This window comes from Elephas maximus, chromosome 1 (genome assembly GCF_024166365.1).
Source record: "Elephas maximus indicus isolate mEleMax1 chromosome 1, mEleMax1 primary haplotype, whole genome shotgun sequence".
In the NCBI taxonomy this organism is placed as follows: Eukaryota; Metazoa; Chordata; class Mammalia; order Proboscidea; family Elephantidae; genus Elephas; species Elephas maximus.
Window position 1 is genome coordinate 30,777,885 of NC_064819.1, and position 18,676 is coordinate 30,796,560.

Sequence of the window (18,676 nt, forward strand, 5' to 3'; positions counted from 1 at the left end):
GGTGCAATATGCAAAGAAATGCGAATTATACAGTCTTTGGAGGTAATGTAGATTAGATGCTTGAAAGGCTCGTTAACAAAGGAGATTGAATGTTACCCTGAAAGGACTGAAACATTCTAACTAGGAGACTAGCAAGAGTAGATTTGTTTTATACAAAGATCAACCCCTTCCTGGGAGGGGCAAAAGTTAATCAAGGAACCCAAAAAAAACCCACTGCTGAGAATAATGACCAGAGAGTCAATCCCAAAACCCCTGCCTGGCACCAGAAAGATCTTGGAAGCCAGACGGGAGTGCCCTAGAGTGCAACTCACTTACTGGTTTTTAATCCTGATTTCACTACTTACCACGTGGCTGTCACCTACCTACCTGCTTACTACCTGAGGACTCTGGGCAAGATGTAAAATGGGGAGGTTTGAAACCAGGTGGTGTGGATCAAGTCTGAGCTTTTAACCACCATGCTTTCTCTCAATGATGACATCTACACTATTGGATTTTGAGGATTAGTTAGTACATGTGAAAGTGTTTGAAACAATGCCTAGACATTTAGCAAAGGGTCTATCTACACGGCACATATGTTACCTCAAAATAAAAACAAAAGTTGCCATCGAATCAATACCAACTCATGGCAACCTCATGTGTGCAGAGTAGAACTGTACTCCACGGGGTTTTCAAGACTGTGACCTTTCGGAAGCAGAGCCTGATATATATTGCAGGACTTGATGTAGCTAGGTGAGGGTGTCATAAAACAGCCCCCATTATCACCCCCATCAAGAAAGTACAGCTGTAGGGTGGGCATACTTAGGCACAAAGATACCCAATAGTCATTGCTTTTAAGAGAAGTAGGGCAGCAGCTCCGAAGACCAAAAGAGACACCTGGAGGAGAATAAACACACGGATCTGGTGTTCTCCGCGACGCTCATTTGCGCTCTGTGATTGTTGTCATGTAGGACTCTGCTCTCTCATTTCTCTACTTTGTCCCTAAGGAGACTCATCCATGCACTGACAAATAATTACTGCCTTCATGAGAGTGACTTCCTAACTCAGAAACCACGCTCAAACTCCAGTGACAACGAGGTACTACCTAAAAGATGTCCTTGCCTAATTGTCCCACTGGCATCTCAAATTGCGTGTGTTCAGATAGGAATTTGTCACTTCTCCCTGAATTCGTGAACAGACTCCCCCATCTCAACCCCAAACAAATATGCTCATATACGGCTTTCCAATGAATAGTGCCATAATTTAATGCCCAACCTGAAAATCTGGGCTTCATCCTACACTCCTTCCCATCGACACACTACGTTTAATCAAACACTAAGTCTTATTGATTTTATCTTTTTTGAACAAAACTTCCTTTTACCCCTACCCACCTCCCCACTTCTACTGTCCTAATTCAGGTGTCCATTTCCCTTGTCTAGTCTCTGGGCTTCCAGGGTGAGCTTTCTTACCCACATAGCTGATCATGTCACTTTCCTGCTGACATACAATGGTCCCTGTTGAGATACTGTCAATTTCTTGGCATGACAAAGCTCTTCTAAACCTGGTCTACACCTGTGTCTCCAGCTGTATCTGCTACCATACTCTTCCCTGGTCCCTGTAGACTTAGCCAAACCAAGCTATCCATGGTTTCTGAACACATACAGCTTTTCCTCCTTCCTGCTTTTGCTAATTGCTTACCTATATTTTCCTACCCTCTTTCCCCTTGGACAGACTCTTCTTTTTTCAAGTCTCAGCTTCCTCCAAGAAATTTCACCACACTCATCCAAGCACTTAGGCCCTATCCCAATGATCCCAGGGTATCTTGTTCGCCCCCAGTACGGTATTGATCACAATATATCACAATTGTTTTCATGTAATTATCCGTCTTCTTTTCCATTGTGTAAGCTTTTTAAAGATTGGATCTTTTTTTCTATCTTTGCATTCTCCAAACTAGAATAAGGTTCAATGCAGAATAAGGTTCTGTTGATATTTGTTGCTGAACAAACAGTTGAATATGAAAGGTTAAGAACCACTATGAAAATTTCTTACTCTAAAACACAGTAACCAATTTGGAAGAAAATTATCTGTAAAAATGGCATGGCAGAGGCGTCTGACTTCACAAGGGGGAAGGAGAATCAAAAATAGCCCAAGGCTGATTCCTATGAGGCAGAGGTCAAACACACCTCCACCGTCCAACCTTTTTACCAATTCTGATGACAAACGTCCCTCCCATAGCACTCCCTACTTCTCTGCTGGGTTGGATAATTCATTGCAATGGCCACACAGAACTCACAGACCATACTCAAAGTAATGGCGTTTGTTAGGGAAGTAACAGGTAGTTCAGGAAACAGTAATTCAGGATATACTTCTTTGGATCAGGACAACCTCTTCTCAGCTATGCCCACAGGCAGGCCTCTTTCTGGCCCTTGGCCCCTTAGCCTAGACCCTGCCCCGCTCAAGCAAGTGTTACAAAGCTCTTTAGCTCCACCAATAAATGCCCAGAGGCAACCCACCCCACCAAGCCTCTTGCTGGAAGGCACTTAGCTTTCTTGCTCTATGGGCCAGGTAGGTCACCAAGTAGTCCCCTGTCAGCTTTCCTGGTTCTGCTGCCTCTGCTGCCACCATTTCTCTGCCACTGCTTCTCACCATCTTGCCATCTCCAGTGTTACGGTTCTCTTTCGCTGTCTCTGGGTCTAGGAGGGTCTCAGCGCAGAGATCCCAGGTCCAAAGGATGTGTTCCACTCCCCTCTCTTCTTTTTGATGGTAGTCAGGTCCCCCTCTGTGCTCTGGGATTGCTCATTTTAAGGCTAGCAGGATGGCAAAACTGACCAATCCCCTTGTTGGGTTCCTATATACTGTATTTGCATGGTCCCATCCCCACAAGGGTGCCATATACTTATTTGTACTATTAGCAAGATGTCCAGGTCTCTTGGTGGGCCACAAGCACCTTATTTGCACAGTCCCACCCAGTCATTTGGTGGGAGTTACAAGACCATGGTGAGAAATCAAAACCAAACTCATTGCCGAAGAATCAATTCTGACTCATAGCAACCCTAGAGGACAAAGTAGAACTGCCCCATAGGGTTTCCAAGGAGTGCCTGGTGCATTCAAACTGCCAACATTTTGGTTACCAGCTGTAGCTCTTAACTACTGCACCACCAGGGTTTCTATGGTGAGAAAGGCCGTGTAAAAGTGATCAGTTGCACTGCAGGCCACCTTCTGACTTTTCTAGCCATAGTTTTCATACTTGGAGAGTAACCTCCCCCTTCCAATTATTTTGTCAGTCCAAAACAGTCATCAACAATTAGTACTTCCGTAGGGCAAAGAGGCCTCTGGGTGAGGTTACTCAGGTACCAGTCATTCAGGTCTGCTGCAGGTATCCATCTGATCTGGTCAGGTCTCCAAAAGCCATCTTGGCTTCATCTTTTCTAGCCTCTGATAAAATTTAACTGTTGATGTTGTTGTTAGGTGCCGTCGAGTCCGTTCTGTACAACAGAAGGAAACACTGCCCAGTCCTGCGCCATCCTCACAATTGTTGCTATGCTTGAGCCCATTTTTGCAGCCACTGTGTCAATCCATCTCATTGAGGGTCTTCCTCTTTTTCTCTGACTCTCTACTTTATCCAAGCATGATGTCCTTCTCCAGGGACTGATCCTTCCTAAAAACATATTCAAAGTATGTGAGACTAAGTCTTGCCATCCTTGCTTCTAAGGAGCATTTTGGCTGTTATTTCTTCCAAGACAAATTTATTTGTTCTTTTGGCAGCCCATGGTATATTCAATATTCTTCACCAACACCATACTTCAAATGCAAGTTGGAATCGACTTGACGGCGATGGGAAAAATTTAATCAACAGAAGATTATTCCCTTGCTCTGAGCCTCTCTGGAGGTATAATTCCCAATGTTCACTTCCATCATACATTTAGGTCTGCTTTACAACACCAAGTAGGAGAAACATTCAATATCCAGAGTACATGCAGATAAACATGTGACACTTTTTAAAACATTCCAGTTTCATCTTCTCTTCTTCACACCTTAACTGTCTTCCCATTCATACACATATGGCCTCATCTCATTTGATCAAACTGGCTTTTGCCTCAGGCCACTGCAGATGCAGCTTTTCTCCCCTCAGCTGCAGCATAACATCTCTTTCCTTTCAGTCATTACAGGTAACAACCACCAAAGTAACCACCTAAGAATCACAAGTTTCACTTCCCATGCCCCTTCATTCTTTCTCTTACAAAGTTCCACGCTTCCATGAGTCTGGAGCCATTGCAACAAATCCCATTTCTGACACCAACAGTAAAAATGGTGTGGTGGTGACATCTGACCTCCTCTAACTTCACAAAGAGGAAGGAGATTCAAGATCAACAGCCCAAGGCTGATTCCTATGAGGCAGAGGTCGAACACACCTCCACCCTTCAATCTTTTTACCAGTTCTGACACCAACTGTCCCTTCCATGGCACAGTCTACTTCTCTGCTGGGTTCAATAATTCATTGAAATGGCCACACAGAACTCACAGACCATACTTACAGTTATGAGGTATATTAGGGAAGTAACAGGTTACAATTCAGGATCAGGATACAGTTCTTCAATCAAGACAGCCTCTTCTCAGCCATGCCCACAGGCAGGCCTCTCCCTGCTTCTGCTCTGCTTGGGCAAGTGTTATAAAACTCTTAACTCCACCAAGAAACCTCCTGCTGGAAGGTGTTTGGCTTTCTCATTCCACTGTGCTGTCTCTTGGTAGGTCTCCTGGTTCTGCTGCCTCTGCTGCTGCTGTTTCTCTGCCACTGCTTCTTGCTGTCTTGCCATCTCCGGTGTTACAGCTCTGTCTCCTGGGTCTAGGAGGGTCTCAGTACAGGGATCTCAGGTCCAAAGGATGCACTCCACTCCCATCTCTTCTTTTTGGTGGTAGTCAGGGCCCCCCTGTGTTCTGAGATTGCTCATTTTAAGTCTAGCAGGATGGCAAAACTGACCAATCCCCTTGTTAGGGTTCTGTACACCTTATGCACGGTCCCACCCCCACAAGGGTGCCATGCAGTTATTTATATAATTAGCAAGCTGTCTAATCTTCTGGGTGGGCCACAAGCACCTTATTTGCATAGTCCCACCCAGTCATTTGGTAGGAGTTACAAGACCATGGTGACAAAGGCCACATAAAAGCAACCCATCGTACCTCATTATTTTTGTTTAGTTTACAAATCACTTTCATCTTATTTTAACCACACCACCACTAGAAATTAAGACAATTCCTATGTCCCCATTATACAAATGATAACAGAAGCTCATCAAAGATGTTAACCTGCTCAAGATTAGAGCAAGTCACATTAAAGGGATTCAACTGGTCTGCTGACTTCCAAGTCCAGTGCTTCTTTCATAGAGGGCTGCCAAATGACAAGGGAGAGAAAAAGACAATGGAGACACTCAACCCAAAGTTGTGGCTTCTCCAGCTAGCTAAGATTTTGGGCTAGAAGGGGGTCCACAACTCTCCAAGTCTACAGAGGCACATGGCATGGGCTTTTGAGTCAGGTAGACAACTTATGTTCCAACCCTGGATCTACCACTTATACACTGTGACTCTGGGGAAGTTACTGGCCTCTCCAAACCTCACATTCCTCATGAAGCAAGACAAGTTGTTGTGAGGTCTCAAATAAATAATTATGTAAAGCATGTAGAATGATTATTCTTTCAACACTTATAGAAGACTTATTAAGTGCCAGCCATTATTTCAGGGTTAGACCCACAGCAAGTATTGGATAATGCTATGATTATCTGTCAGAGCCACACGGACTCCTCCACTGCACTCACAGGAGTCCAGTGTAGCTATACTCACACCAGGCCCACCAGGAAGGAGCACTGCAGATCGAGAGTGATTACATTCCAGGAAGGAGGCCCAGAACTAAACAAGGCAGACACTCCTCATTCCCACTGCTATTCTCAGAGGTCAAGGTCAAGCTTTCTCACACCCAATTTCTGCAAGGAAGTCCAGTAGATATTAACATGATCAAATTTCTCAAACAGCAGCCTCCCAAGGACAGAGGGTCACAGGACATAAAGCCATTCCTTTTGTTCAGCAGCACAGAGGTTGCATTAGAAAAGCGTGCCGCTGACTCTGCTCCTGAGGGCAAGATCTTTAGCCTAAGACCAGGGGATGATGGGCTTGAGGTGGGTGTATTGGTTGGCAGGGAGGGTGGGTGTGGAGAAAGGAGAGAGCCCCTTGGAAAGTTACATGGTTGTGTGTACATGTTTCCTAGAAAGAAGATTCATTGCTTTTAACGGATTCTCAAGGCTCACGCTCCTAAAAATAAACCACTGTTTTAAGGCAAACAAAACAGTACATGATTAGGAAGGAAGGGCAGAGGAGAAAGGGGCTGCGTTCCTTCCATTCAAGGCAGAGTCCCTGCTAGCTGAGGCTCAGAGCTGGTCTGAACAATGCCTTCTCACATGCACTGCTACCCCAGTCCAGCCTCCAGTCACAATATCCCAGAAAAGAGACACAGAGGGACCTTGGGGATAAAGGTCTTTATTCACCAACATTATCTCACTCAGTAACAAAAAAACAGGAGGTACAATTCCCCCAAAGGTCTGGAGCAGCATCCACCCCAGCAGCAGGAAGCATAGCCCACTGACACACCAGCTGCAGGTCGGGTCCCCCTGAAGGCCACTTAGAGGTCATAGTTCGGGTTCTTACGAAGGATAACAAAGCCTTCCAAAATGGGGGTGACAGGAAGAAACTCCTCAGTAGCCAGTTCTGCCCGCTCCCCATGGGCCAACAACACTGGGGTTGTGTGTGTCTGGAACCCTGTGATGGTCTTGGGCTTGCCAGCCTGGCCCACCACATCCACTGCCTGCAGGGTGAGAAAATCTCATGAAGGGACTCCAGATGGACAGCAGCAACAACCCCCTACCCACGTAAGTGTCAAGGAAGCCAGCCACATCTACTGAGTTCTAAGTACAGCCCGTGGAACTCCACCCCTCCTCAACCCCTCACCTGGCCCACACGGACAGACACCGGCAATGGCCGCAGCTCCTCATCGAATGTAACCAGCATTCGGGGCTGCATGGCAGCCACCAGTCCATATAGTACATAGTGCGATTTGCCTAGGATAACTAAAGGAAGCACAAAGGACAGCTGTGGTTAGAGGTGTAGCAGGTTCCCCTGGCCCCTCAGGAGTAGACGCTTGGCTCAGATCTTCACGCTTAGAAGAAAATCTCTTTGGGCCAGATGGAAAGCGCGGGAGGTGAAAGTGTCAAGAAGCCCAGCACCTGATCATTCACCACAGGCCCAAAGAACCCCAGGAGCCCAGAGTGGTACAAAGCTAGTGGAGGTCCTGGCAGGGTGGAGACGGGCGCCATGTGCCATTCCCTAAGACCCCTGACGGGCACTCACTATTGCGGACGTCCAGGAAAGAGACAAGCACAGTGAGCAGCCCAGCCACGGCCACTTGACTCATGAGCTGCCGGTCACTGTGGTAGGGGCAGAGGGTGAGTGTGCCCTTCCCTAAGTGCGTCAGGCCCTGAAAAAAGAGAGGGGACCAAATGGAGGTGGGGAGTCACGCCTGAAGAAACAGCCATCACCTAAGCCAGCCACACAGAAATCCCAGAAGTCGCTCACATCTTCCCTCCCAGGTCCCCTTCATGTCATGACACGTGCCCCTTCCATCACCAGGCACTGCTCCTGGCATACTCTAAGGAAGAGTTCCACATTTACCTGTGCCAAGCGCACCATGAAGAGGTTGTTGGGGTCCTTGGCGTGATACTGGGCCAACTGGCGCAGCATTGCAGCCAGACGAGCATTATTGGTACCTGGAAACGTAAAGCGTTACGGAGCCTTGAAAACAAACAGGGCCTCAGACCTTCCCCCAGCCCGCCTGTGGTCTTCTCCTTCTGCCCCTTACTCACCACTGCCCACCATGCCCATGGCAAAGATGGAATTATAGGAAACTTCTGGATCTGCATCGTGGGAGAACTTGCTTAGGGTGTCCAGGATGTTGAGCCGTGGGTTTGAGACAGAGATTAGAGCCAGTGCTAAAGGGACAGCCCGCCGGAGTGTGGGCTCCCCATATCTCAGCTGATGATAAAAGCAAACAACAAGGGTCTCAGGGAAAGCAGGTGAAAAGAAGAAACTCAGATACAGGAACAGGCTGATTGGTAAAAAGGGGGCTTCATCAAATTTGGTACAAAGGGCACTCAAAAAGGCCATTTTCTCATACTCCACTGCTGAGAAAGCCTGCCAGGAAAGTCTCCCCAGGGAGCCCAACATCGCAGTCATCTTCACCCTCTGCTCACCAAGTGGCCAAAGGTTCGTAGCGCCATCTCCGCACCAATCTCCTCCCCCATAGCAATAAGAGCAATGCCCAGCACAGCCACTCCCTGTGAATGAAGCAGCAGAACCCAGTAAGCTCAAGGAATTGAAAACATCCACCCTTGGCTCAATCCTAAGAAAAAGTCACACTACAGGGAACAACCTCACCTCTTACACATAGAACTTAGGCTCACACTATTTCAACGCACAAAGATACCCAGAGGGACTTTCAAACACAGCCAAGCCCAGCTCCCTGGGTCCCGCACGGACGAGCCTGTCCTTTCTCAGGGCCTCACTCTGTGTGTACTCAAGGCCCACATAACCTGATGCGCTCCCATGTCAGCAGGGGCTTCCTTCTTGTCCTTGTCCTTCTTCTCCTTCTTGTCCTTGTCTTCCTCCTTTTCCTTGGAGTCAAAGTGCTCGCTGCAGATGTGCAGCAGCTGCTGCACCTTCAGGACGTTCCCTGAGCCTGCAGCAGGGTGCAAGGGGGGAGAAACAGCAGAGATAAGAAGCCACCAGGGAAAACCTCCCTCTGCAGATAGAGGAAGCCTAGAAAATCGAAAGCAGATCAGAATGAGTGAGAGGAGAACCACCACCTGAAAAAAGGATCAAGAGAGAAGTGAAGAGCCACCGAGGAAGCACCCCAGTCACAGACCTGCGTAGGCACACACATCCACCAGTGTGTTGGCAAAGCTGCGGAACGGCTCTGACACAACCTCCAGCGCTGCCAGGATTGCCTCAATGGCCTCACCCTTCCCTGCACAACAGATTCATGGGGTCAGAGGACACTTGCTCCCCATCTGGCACAGGCTGACACGTAAACCCCCGCTGCTGGATCCAGTTACTGTCAGCCTTTTGCCCAACAGGAGAAGCAGGCCCTCACCCAGGTGGTTGAGGCCCAGTCCAAGAGGAAGCCAGCGAGCGTAAGTGTCCTTGAGCTCTGTCTCTGATTTCTCCATGATGGTCTGAAGGATAGTGGAGGTGACGTCTCCGTTGCAGGAGCCCACAGCTATCATTCCACAGGCCAGAGCTGTTACACCTGCAACCTAAAAACAGATGTAAGTTAAATCACTAAAAATACTTGTTTAGTTATCCTGATTCAAGATAGCTGATTCCTCCAGTCCACTGTAAGGCATCCTCACTAACCACACCAGACAATAATAATAGATCAAAGCAACAGCAGCAACCATTCACCAAGGACTTACTATGTGCCAGGCATTTTGCATACTATTAGTTTTTAACCCTCACAACAACCTCATGAAACAAGTCCTACCATTATTCTTTTATTGATGAGAAAAATAAGGCCTAAAAAGATTGAGTTACTTGCCCAAAATCACCTAACTTATAAGCAAATGTAGCAGGATCTGAACTCTGGCCTTTCTGACTCTAAAGCCTACTAGATTTAACCATCACTAAAGCGACTCTGCAAAAGTGAGATAACTTAAGGATGGCCAATGACTAAAGCACTGAGAACCACCCAACCCAAGCTGGTTAAGTTACACCGCACTCCAGTTGGTGTATTTCTCATGGATCCCAAAGGCAGAAACTCAATGCCAGAATGTTAACCTTTTATCCCGATGGAGCAGGAGAAAAGTGTAGAATAAAGTTCAAATTCACACACACAAAAAAAAGACCGACCAGACTTGCTGGTCTGCCAGAGACTGGAGTAACCCCAAGAGTATGGCCCCCGGACACCCTTTAAGCTCAGTACTGAAGTCACTCCTGAGGTTCACCCTTCAGCTAAAAATTAGACATGTTTACAGGGCAAATAACACACGTTAGGATTGTGCTTCATAGTTCAATCACGTATACAAGACTGAATGGACACACGAGCCCAAAAGCAAAGACGAGAAGGCAGGAGGGACAGGAAAACTGGATGAATGGCAACAGGGAATCTGGAGTAGGGAAGAGGAGAGTGTTCACACATCGCAGGGTTGGCAACCAATGTCATAAAACAATTTGTATGTTAACTGCTTAATGAGAAACTAATTTAGTCTATATGATTTCACCTTAAGCAATTAATAGTTAACTCTTTAAACTCAACGTCACTTGAGACTTAGAATCCCAGTTCCCAGAAATTTCACTGTGGTGACACTGCCACCTCCCCCACCCCAACACACTTTTGTCACAATCTATCCCAGGGAGTAACAGGATTCAGAGCACCTTCCCTACTTACTTAAGTGACCAACAACCACTACCCACCTCCATGTTGGACTTGGAATCTCCCATCACAGGCAGCAGCAGCGTTAGGACATCCTCACGATTTGAGCCAGCATAGGCCAAGCCCAGCCTGCAAAAGCCAGGGAGAGGCAGTCCATCAAGGCACACCCAGGTACAAGGCAGGGAAGGAACAAGAGGAGGACCAGTCATTCAGTCATCATTTCAACACACATTCAAAAAAGACCCAGTTCCTGTTCTCCCAGAGCTTACAGGCTGAGTGCTACCAGAAGAACAAGTGAGAAGCCTTACCCAAAGATGGATCCAAGTCTCATGGTGTTGCTGTTGTGGAGAACATAGTCTGAGAGCAGTGCCAGGGCGGGATCACACTCATTCCGGACCCCAGAGTTCACAATGCCACAGGCCAGGAGGGCACCTGACTGCAGAGGGTGAAGAGATTCCACTCTTGGACCACTGGACCCCCTTGCCACAAAGGATGCCACGTGGGCCTCAGTACAACAACCCACCTTAACTAGAGTTAAAAACTGGGACGACACGAGCAGTGAAAGGCAGGCATTGCTGGGCCCCAAGACACGGGATTGTGACGTCCCCACTGGTAAGCTGTGCCCAGACCAACCTTGATGTAGTCCTCGGAGGAATACAGGTACTTGTCAATCTGGGTGAGGCCACCATCCACATCCCACAGCAGAATCATGCCAAGAGACGCAGCTGCACTCAACATGCCTATTCCAAACAAAAACCCATCAGTCTTCAAATGGCCCTACCTGAGAACACTGTCACAGAGGGCTCTCTGAGGAACTGCACAAAATCTCTTGTCAGGTAACATATGAAGCTAGGAGGGCACCAAGCACAGCCAAAGCAACACGAAGATGAAGCAGAACAGAAGTATACCGTGATCCTTGTTCTTGTAAAGCCATTTGTTGCCGTCATCAGTCAGCAGCTTGTCCTGGCCGAAGGCTGCGTTCACAAAGCCGTTCACAAAAGAGGAGGCCAGGTTCATGCGGGCCGAGTCCACCTGAGAGCCACTGCCCCCAAACCCTGCAAAGAGGAGACGAGACAGGAACGAAGGGTTAGAGCAGGACAAGAAAGGAACACGGTGTGGCAGCCAGGTCTCTGGTCCTGAGCTGTACCCTTAGGAATCTCTACCAGGGTCTAGAGAATTCTGAGCTCGAAAGGATCAGCATGTTGGGCCAAACCATCATCCCTACTAAAAACCAAACTAGTTGCCCCTGCGTTGATTCCAACTCACAATGATCCTACAGGATGGAGCAGAACTGCCCCACAAGGTTTCCAAGGAGCGGCTGTTGGATTTGAACTGCCAATCTTTTGGTTAGCGGCTGAGCTCTTAACCGCTTTGCCACCATGGCTCCTCATTCCCAACACAAGGGGCACAATTAACAATCCCTCGATCTCCTCACACACAGCGATAGCTACTCACTGTTGTTCTCGAGGTGGGTTTTGTAGATGTCATCAGGCACCTTGGGCTCCATGATATCTAACTGGAGAGAAGACAGAGGGTCACAATTACTCCCCTAGTCCTTCCCCGCTTGTCCCTTCTGCTAGCCCACTGAATGGCAATTCTAACCCAGGAAGGTCTGGTCAGAGGCACAGTCAGGGAGGTGAAATGCCAAGCAGAATTACAACCAAAGAGCCTTGATGGAAAAGGGCAAAGGGCTTCACCTCCCGAGCCAAAGCCAAAAAGTTGCTGTTGAGCTGCACATTCGACATGATCTCCGTCAGGTCCTCATACTCGTCTACATCTTCACTCAGCTCCAGGAACACCCCATGTCGGCCCAACATGAACGCCATCTGCTTCTGCACTACCCTGTGGGAGACAGCCACCGTATCTGCTCGGCCTCCATCTGCCAAGCATCCAGGAAGTCCTTCGGGCCCTAACCCAAACTGGAAACTAGGAGTCCTAGCTCTTCATGCAAATATCCCATCTGCGAGCTCATCACTTCCTCTGCCAGCTTCTTCCCTACGTACACATCCTTGCAGGAGGTAAAGATGTCTTCTACCAGCTCCATGTCATTCAGCATCAACGCCAATCTGAGAGCCTCAGGGAAGCGGCTGAACTTCCGGAACACACCCAAGGCACAACGCAGCAGGGCAGAGTTCTCAGGCTCAGGCACGTAATTCACACAACTACAAAAGTAAAATTAATAAAGGAATTGCAAATACCAAGCGTTCGTTCACTCCGTTCAATTCGCTTACCCGAAATAGACACTGAATGCCTACTCTGAGCCAGGTACTATACTCAATGCTGAGACTAGTAAAGAGACACAACATCTCTGACCTTAAGAAGCCCACAGACATCAGATTAACTACGGCCAGATGCAAACCTGGAAGCACAAACCCGAGAAAGGCAGCACCACTGAGGGAGGAGAGCGGGGGAGGGCAGGTCTCCTGCTGCCCCTACTGCGCTTGCTCACCTGGTGAGATAGAGGCAGACCTTCGCATATGCATTCTCATCGATGTCCTTCTCCAGCATATCCACCTGCTCAATTTCCATAAGTAAATCACAGGCCTCGTGCTCTGCATTGTGGGCCATGTTGTAGGGGACGATCTCCTTCACCAGGGTCAGCAGTGGCTCCCGCTGCGCCTTCTCTGCCTCATCCAGCTCCTGCCACTCCTTTGCCACTTCTCCCGCCAGATGCCTACAAACAGGCCCAGACCATTAAAGGAGCAGAGCACGGGAAGTCCTTCCCTGTGTGGCAAGGAATTCAGTGTTCTGGGAAACTCCGGGTACGCTGGTACTCCATGGCAGAATCACAACTCTACCTCAGACTGTCCCCTCCCTCACACTCCTCAGAAGAAAAGGCCTTACCTGACGTACTCATGACCCCACGATGCCAATTCCTCCTGGGAGCCCACAAGCCGATACTTGAGGCACTCACGCTCCCCACTCATGGTCATGGCCAGAACGGAGATGATGTCAGCTGCAAAACGCTGCAGAGAGACCAGTCCTTTGAGGTCAAATCCAATGGTCCAAGGGAAGGGGAGCATGACATTATGCAATCCAGATCACTGTCACTGCCTCCAAAATTCAGTATTAGCCACATACCAATCTCTGTACTACAAACTTACATGTTATCTAAGCTAAGCCTCACAACGACCTAAGGCTGGTGTCACTATCTTGTTTCTAAACCAACATGGCTAAAGGGTGGGAAACAAGGGTGAGAGTGGAGAAAGCCAGGACTCTGAATTTCAGTCTAATTGCAATAATAATCTATTAGAGAGTCTTAAGCAGAAGACACACAAATCTAGAAGGATCACTTATGGTTCCTATATAATAGACTGCAGGAAGCAGAAAGTTGAAACTGGTTTGTTCTGGTTCAAACCCCAGCTGAGAATCTGAACTTCTACCCCAGATATACCAAATCAGAATCTACAGTTTAACAAGATCCTCAGGTGATTCTTACGCACAATAAACTTTGTGAACCACTGCTCTACTAGTGGTTGTCAGAACTGGTCCCTGACCAGCTGCATCAGCATCACCAGGGATCCTGTTGGAAATGCAAATTCTCAGCAGTGGTTTGAACCTGAAAAGAACTGGTTTGAAGCCCTGGTAGGAGGTCAAGGACAAAGGCCATTTAGGAGGCTGTTGCAGTGGTTCAGGTAAGAACTGGAAGGTTTCCTGGATTATGGTTGTACCAACATGTGGAGAAGTGTTTGAACTGAGAGTATATTTTGAGCTAGAGTAAATGGATGGATATGCGATATAAAGGAAATTAAAAAAAGAACAAACTTAAACATAACAACTAAGTCATACTAATGAAGCCTCAGGGTCCAACATAAATGACAGAAAGTGTCTAATGAAAAATTTATTCTCCTCTTTCAGCTCTCTTGGGGGTATTTTGGCTGTGATGAGCTTTGTTAACTAACCCAGGTCTTAGTCTATCAGGCTTCCAGTGTTAATCATGAGCCCCAAAGCCTAGATAAAAGAATTCCTAAACTAGACCTCCACCAGCTTCTGAGATAGTTTTACCTTATTCTCTCCAGGGTCCATGTTCTCATAGATTTCCTTCAGTTTGCCATAGTGTGGACGCAGAAATTTTAGAGGCTTGGGCACTGAAGTCATAGATGTTGTAGAGGAACGAATCTGCCTTCTCAGCTCTTCCAGAGCTGGTCGGTATAAGGACGTGTCCTTCTCCTGATTCAGGATACGTTAGGATTCAGACAAAGAGGATTCACATCTCTCCAAGACATAATAAACGCGTTGCCGTCGAGTCGATTCCAACTTATAGCAACCCACAAAGGACAGAGAACTGCCCTACACGGTTTCCAAGGAGTGGCTGGTAGATTCGAACTGCTGACCTTTTAGTCAGCCCCTGAGCTCTTAACCACTGTACCGCCAGGGCTCCCCAAGTCATAACATGGAGATGTGAAATTACAACTCTTCTAAAAAAGTAACTATCTCATTTATCTTTGATTCCCCAACTCCCTGCACAGTGCCCTCACAGAAACACAAATGACCCCAGTTAAGAGCTCAACGGCTCTACTTCTCCGACAAGACAAAACTACATAATTTTTCATGTATTATTTGCAATTCTTCCCCTCACAACACTATCACAACCAACCAGACCAAACTCACTGCCATCAGGTTGATCCCGACTCACAGCAACCCTATAGAATAGAGCGGAACTGCTCCATAGGGTTTCCAAGGAGCGGCTGGTGGGTCTGAACTGCCAACCTTTTGGTTAGCAGCCAAGCTCTTAACCACTGCACCACCAGGGCTCCATCATCACAACAATCACCCTGAAATACAGTCTACTTTTCCTCACACTTCACATATCAGCTATGGCCTCAAATGGAAAAAAGCAGACAAATGGGGAAGATCCTAACGCCCTCACCCGCTCAGGATAACGTCCTGACTCACCCCCAGTCGCTCCACGAGCATCTCCAGTTCATCCTGAAGTTGTCTGTCCTCCTCAGACTGCAGGGTTGGGGGAAGAAGCTCATCAACACAAGCAATCCCAATCATCCTCCTCCCATTCACCCTGGGACAGGTGGTGAGAGCCTGCCGCCTCAGGAGGGACCAGGTGGACCAGAAGAGCGGGAACGGGGAAACCTGGTGGGAAGGCACCTTGGCTTCTGGGCCAGGCTGTCTGAACGCCGTTCTCTGAAATGTGGGCGACAGTGACCCGCCCGACCCCAGCTCGCGGGGCGGTCGCGAGGGCTGGCGGGGACCGCAGAGATGACAGCGCGGGGTGGGGGAGGTGGGGCAGAGAGCGGGGGGCCAAGAGCCCCGAGGGTCGCCCCATCCGCCCTCTCCAGGGCGCCGCGGGGCCGTTGGGAGTAGGGCCCGAGGCCTGCGGGGCCGCCGTGACTCAGCCCGTGGCCTCCTCGGCTGGCTCCCGGAGCCGTGCCTCACCAGCTCCTGCTCTTTGTCCTTGTCCCCAGCATCCCGCCGCTCCTTGCCGCTCTGCTTCTCGTCCGCGCTGCCTGGAGTTGTCACTGGGGGCTGCTGGGGCAACGGCCCCTTGTCCCGGCCACCCTCCTCCATCGCTCACCAGCCAGACCTGCCACCGCCGCCGCCGGCCCACTGCGCGCGCACCCGCTCGCACCGCCCCCATCTCCCAGGAGGCCTCGCGCGCGTCGGCCGATGTGCTCCTCCTCCAGACTCGCGAGCGACCGGAAACGCAACGCGAACCTAGGATCTCCTCCTCCTCCAGAGCCCGCCTCCGACCGGAAACACCGCGGGGAGCCTCGGTGCTCATCCTCCTCCCGAGCACGCCTGCGACCGGAAACGTGACGGCGAGCGCCATCCCTCTGACCCCGCCCCCGGAAGCCAGATGAAAAACTACCATCCCCAGCATCCCCCGCGCCGAGGATGTGGCCCGAATCCGGCCCTCGGAGCTCCCTGGACGCCGGGGTGTAGGCTACCGAGATTTCCTTGCCGTTAGGTTTCCTTTTAGCAGTATAAATAGTCCAGACAGTGACACCGCACTTGACTGCGTGGTCCGACAAGCAGCCAAGATTTTGAAATCGGGGACCCTTGATTGTCATATATGTAAAGTTTCTGTAGTATATGTCTAGCCCCCAGTTGAAGGAGAGTGTGCTAACGAGGCGCTCCTTGGAAACTATGGGGCAGCTCTACTCTGTCCTATAGGATGGCTATGAGTCAGGGTTGACTCGACGGCAAAGGGTTTGGTTTTTGGTATTGGGGTGAAGAAGAAATCTATAAAAATCCTATGCTGCACTGCCAAGTTCTGGAGCTAAAAGCGGAGCAAGACAAGGTCTTTGTTCTCAGTCTGGCGTGTGGTTTCCCTCCTCCTTATTGTGACTTGGAAGGGGTGTAACTGACACTATCAGGAGTACTTTTAAGTGATCACGTGTAGTTCTCATAAACTTTTGAGATTGATACAGTTGTGTCCATTTTACAGAGGAAACTAAGGCTCAGAAATATAGTAACAATCAGACGTCATGTAATAAGTAGTAAGATCAGGATTTGAACTTTGATCCTTCTATCCTCCGAGCCCTTGACTGCTTCAGGCAAACCCCAAAGTTTCTTCTTCAGCTTGGCCATGTGTGGGCCATGTGTGTGGTCTAGAAGTTGAGAAAAAAAGAAATAACTCTTCATCTGGTAGGAGCACTCACCATTTAACCTGGAGTCTTATTTTTTGGATTCTGATGAATTAAAGGAGCCCTGGTGGTGCAGTGGTTAAGAGCTCAGCTGCTAACCAGAAGGTCTGCAGTTCAAATCCACCAGCCACTCCTTGGAAACTCTATGGGGCAGTTCTACCCTGTCCTGTGGGGTCACTATGAGTCAGAATTGACTCGATGGCAACAGGTTTGGTTTTTGTTTATTTTTGGATGCATTGAAGAACACAGAAAATGTTTGAAAAAAACAAAAACACCTAGCACAGGATAAAAAAAAAAAAATAGCACTAAATGGGTGTTGGCCAAACACCTATATAGATTTAGATATAAGGGTTTGAAATCCATTTTGCTGTTTTCCCTTCAGTGTTTGGGCTTTAGAGATGATCTTCCATTTCTATTGGCAATGACTCCCCCAGCCCTGGTCTGTTGACAGAAGTTGGGCAACTCATAGCTCTTCTGCCTATTCCAGCTCTGGCTTCCAGATGTCTATACATTATTATGCATTCTTCAGTCATCTGTAGAAGGATTTCTCTTAAGTAACTCCTTTTTCCATGACTTCTATCAGACCTTGGATTTTATCCTATGTACCAGTCATTTCCCAACCAGCACCCTCTAGAAGAGGGGGGTGATGTTGTAGCAAAAAGCACAGGCTGTTAACAGTTGGTGAAACCAGATGAAGATTATATGAATGTTTCTTGTACTATGTTTCAACTTTTCTGTAGTTTTGAAATGTTTCAAAATAAAAAATTGGGCATAGAGAGGGAAACAGAAGTTTAGAGACAAACAGACCTAGTGTTTAAAACCAAATTCTGCCATTCACCAACTGTGAGACTTAGGCAAATTACCTAGCCTCTCTGAGCGTGGTTTTTGTCTCTGTAAAATGTGGGTGATAAATTATAAAAAAAAAAATGAGACAATGTATACAAAGTGGGGTCTTGGTGAACGTGGCGCAGTGGTTAAACGCTTGGCTGAGAACTGAAAGGTCGGTAGTTCGAATCCACCAGCAGCTCTCTGGAAACCCTATAGGGCAGTTCTACTCTGCCCCATAGGGTCACTATAAGTCAGAATCGACTGGATGGCAACAGGTTTGGTTTTTTTTTAAAGTACGTAGCTGGGTGCCTGGCAGTTAGATAGGAGGCTGGTTGTCATTGTATTTTCCAACTACCTCAAATCTGCATGTTATGAATTGTGTTCCACAAAAATCTGTGTTATATATCCTAATGTCTATGCCTGTAATTATAATCTCATTTAGGAATGGGTTGTCTTAGTTATGTTAATGGAGCATGATTAATATAAGATGTGTTTTGAGTCAATCCCTTACAAGATATAAAAGGAGCAAGCTGACATGGGGGAAGATAGATGCCAAGCCACGTGGAGCACTCCAAGGAACCAGGAAGCAGAAGCTGAAGAGACAAAGACCTTCCCCCAGAGCTGACAGAGAAAGAAAGCCTTCCCCTAGAGCCAATGCCCTGAATATGGACTTCTAGCTTTCTAAACTGTGAGAAAATAAATTTCTGTTTGTTAAGGCTACCCAAATGTGGTATTTCTGTTATAGCAGCACTAGATAACTAAGACACACTGTTTCCATTGGGTTTCTTTAGTGTGGTATTTT

General features: G+C 48.0%; 1 protein-coding gene across 1 annotated transcript; it reads right to left on the minus strand.

Moving 5' to 3' along the window:
• Positions 1-6,490: 6,490 nt before the first annotated feature.
• PSMD2 (proteasome 26S subunit ubiquitin receptor, non-ATPase 2) lies at positions 6,491-16,026 on the minus strand. The gene is made up of 21 exons (XM_049881442.1): positions 15,836-16,026; positions 15,341-15,397; positions 14,450-14,614; positions 13,289-13,410; positions 12,894-13,118; positions 12,448-12,606; positions 12,142-12,286; positions 11,900-11,960; positions 11,353-11,499; positions 11,078-11,184; positions 10,753-10,880; positions 10,486-10,573; positions 9,167-9,329; positions 8,939-9,040; positions 8,607-8,752; positions 8,268-8,351; positions 7,881-8,049; positions 7,690-7,784; positions 7,369-7,495; positions 6,970-7,088; positions 6,491-6,826 (listed from the first exon to the last, which is right to left on the minus strand). Exons 1-21 carry the CDS (start codon positions 15,965-15,967, stop codon positions 6,644-6,646), a joined length of 2,724 nt encoding a protein of 907 aa, XP_049737399.1. The 5' UTR covers positions 15,968-16,026; the 3' UTR covers positions 6,491-6,643.
• Positions 16,027-18,676: the final 2,650 nt, after the last annotated feature.

Coding starts and splice junctions, on each gene's coding strand:
- PSMD2 (XM_049881442.1), bottom strand. CDS start 15,967: ATGGAGGAGGGTGGCCGGGACAAGGGGCCGTTGCCCCAGCAGCCCCCA. Junction 9,041..9,166: donor ACTGGGCCTCAACCACCTGG/GTGAGGGCCTGC, acceptor TCTGTTGTGCAG/GGAAGGGTGAGGCCATTGAG. Junction 8,753..8,938: donor GGATGTGTGTGCCTACGCAG/GTCTGTGACTGG, acceptor ACCCTGCTGCAG/GCTCAGGGAACGTCCTGAAG.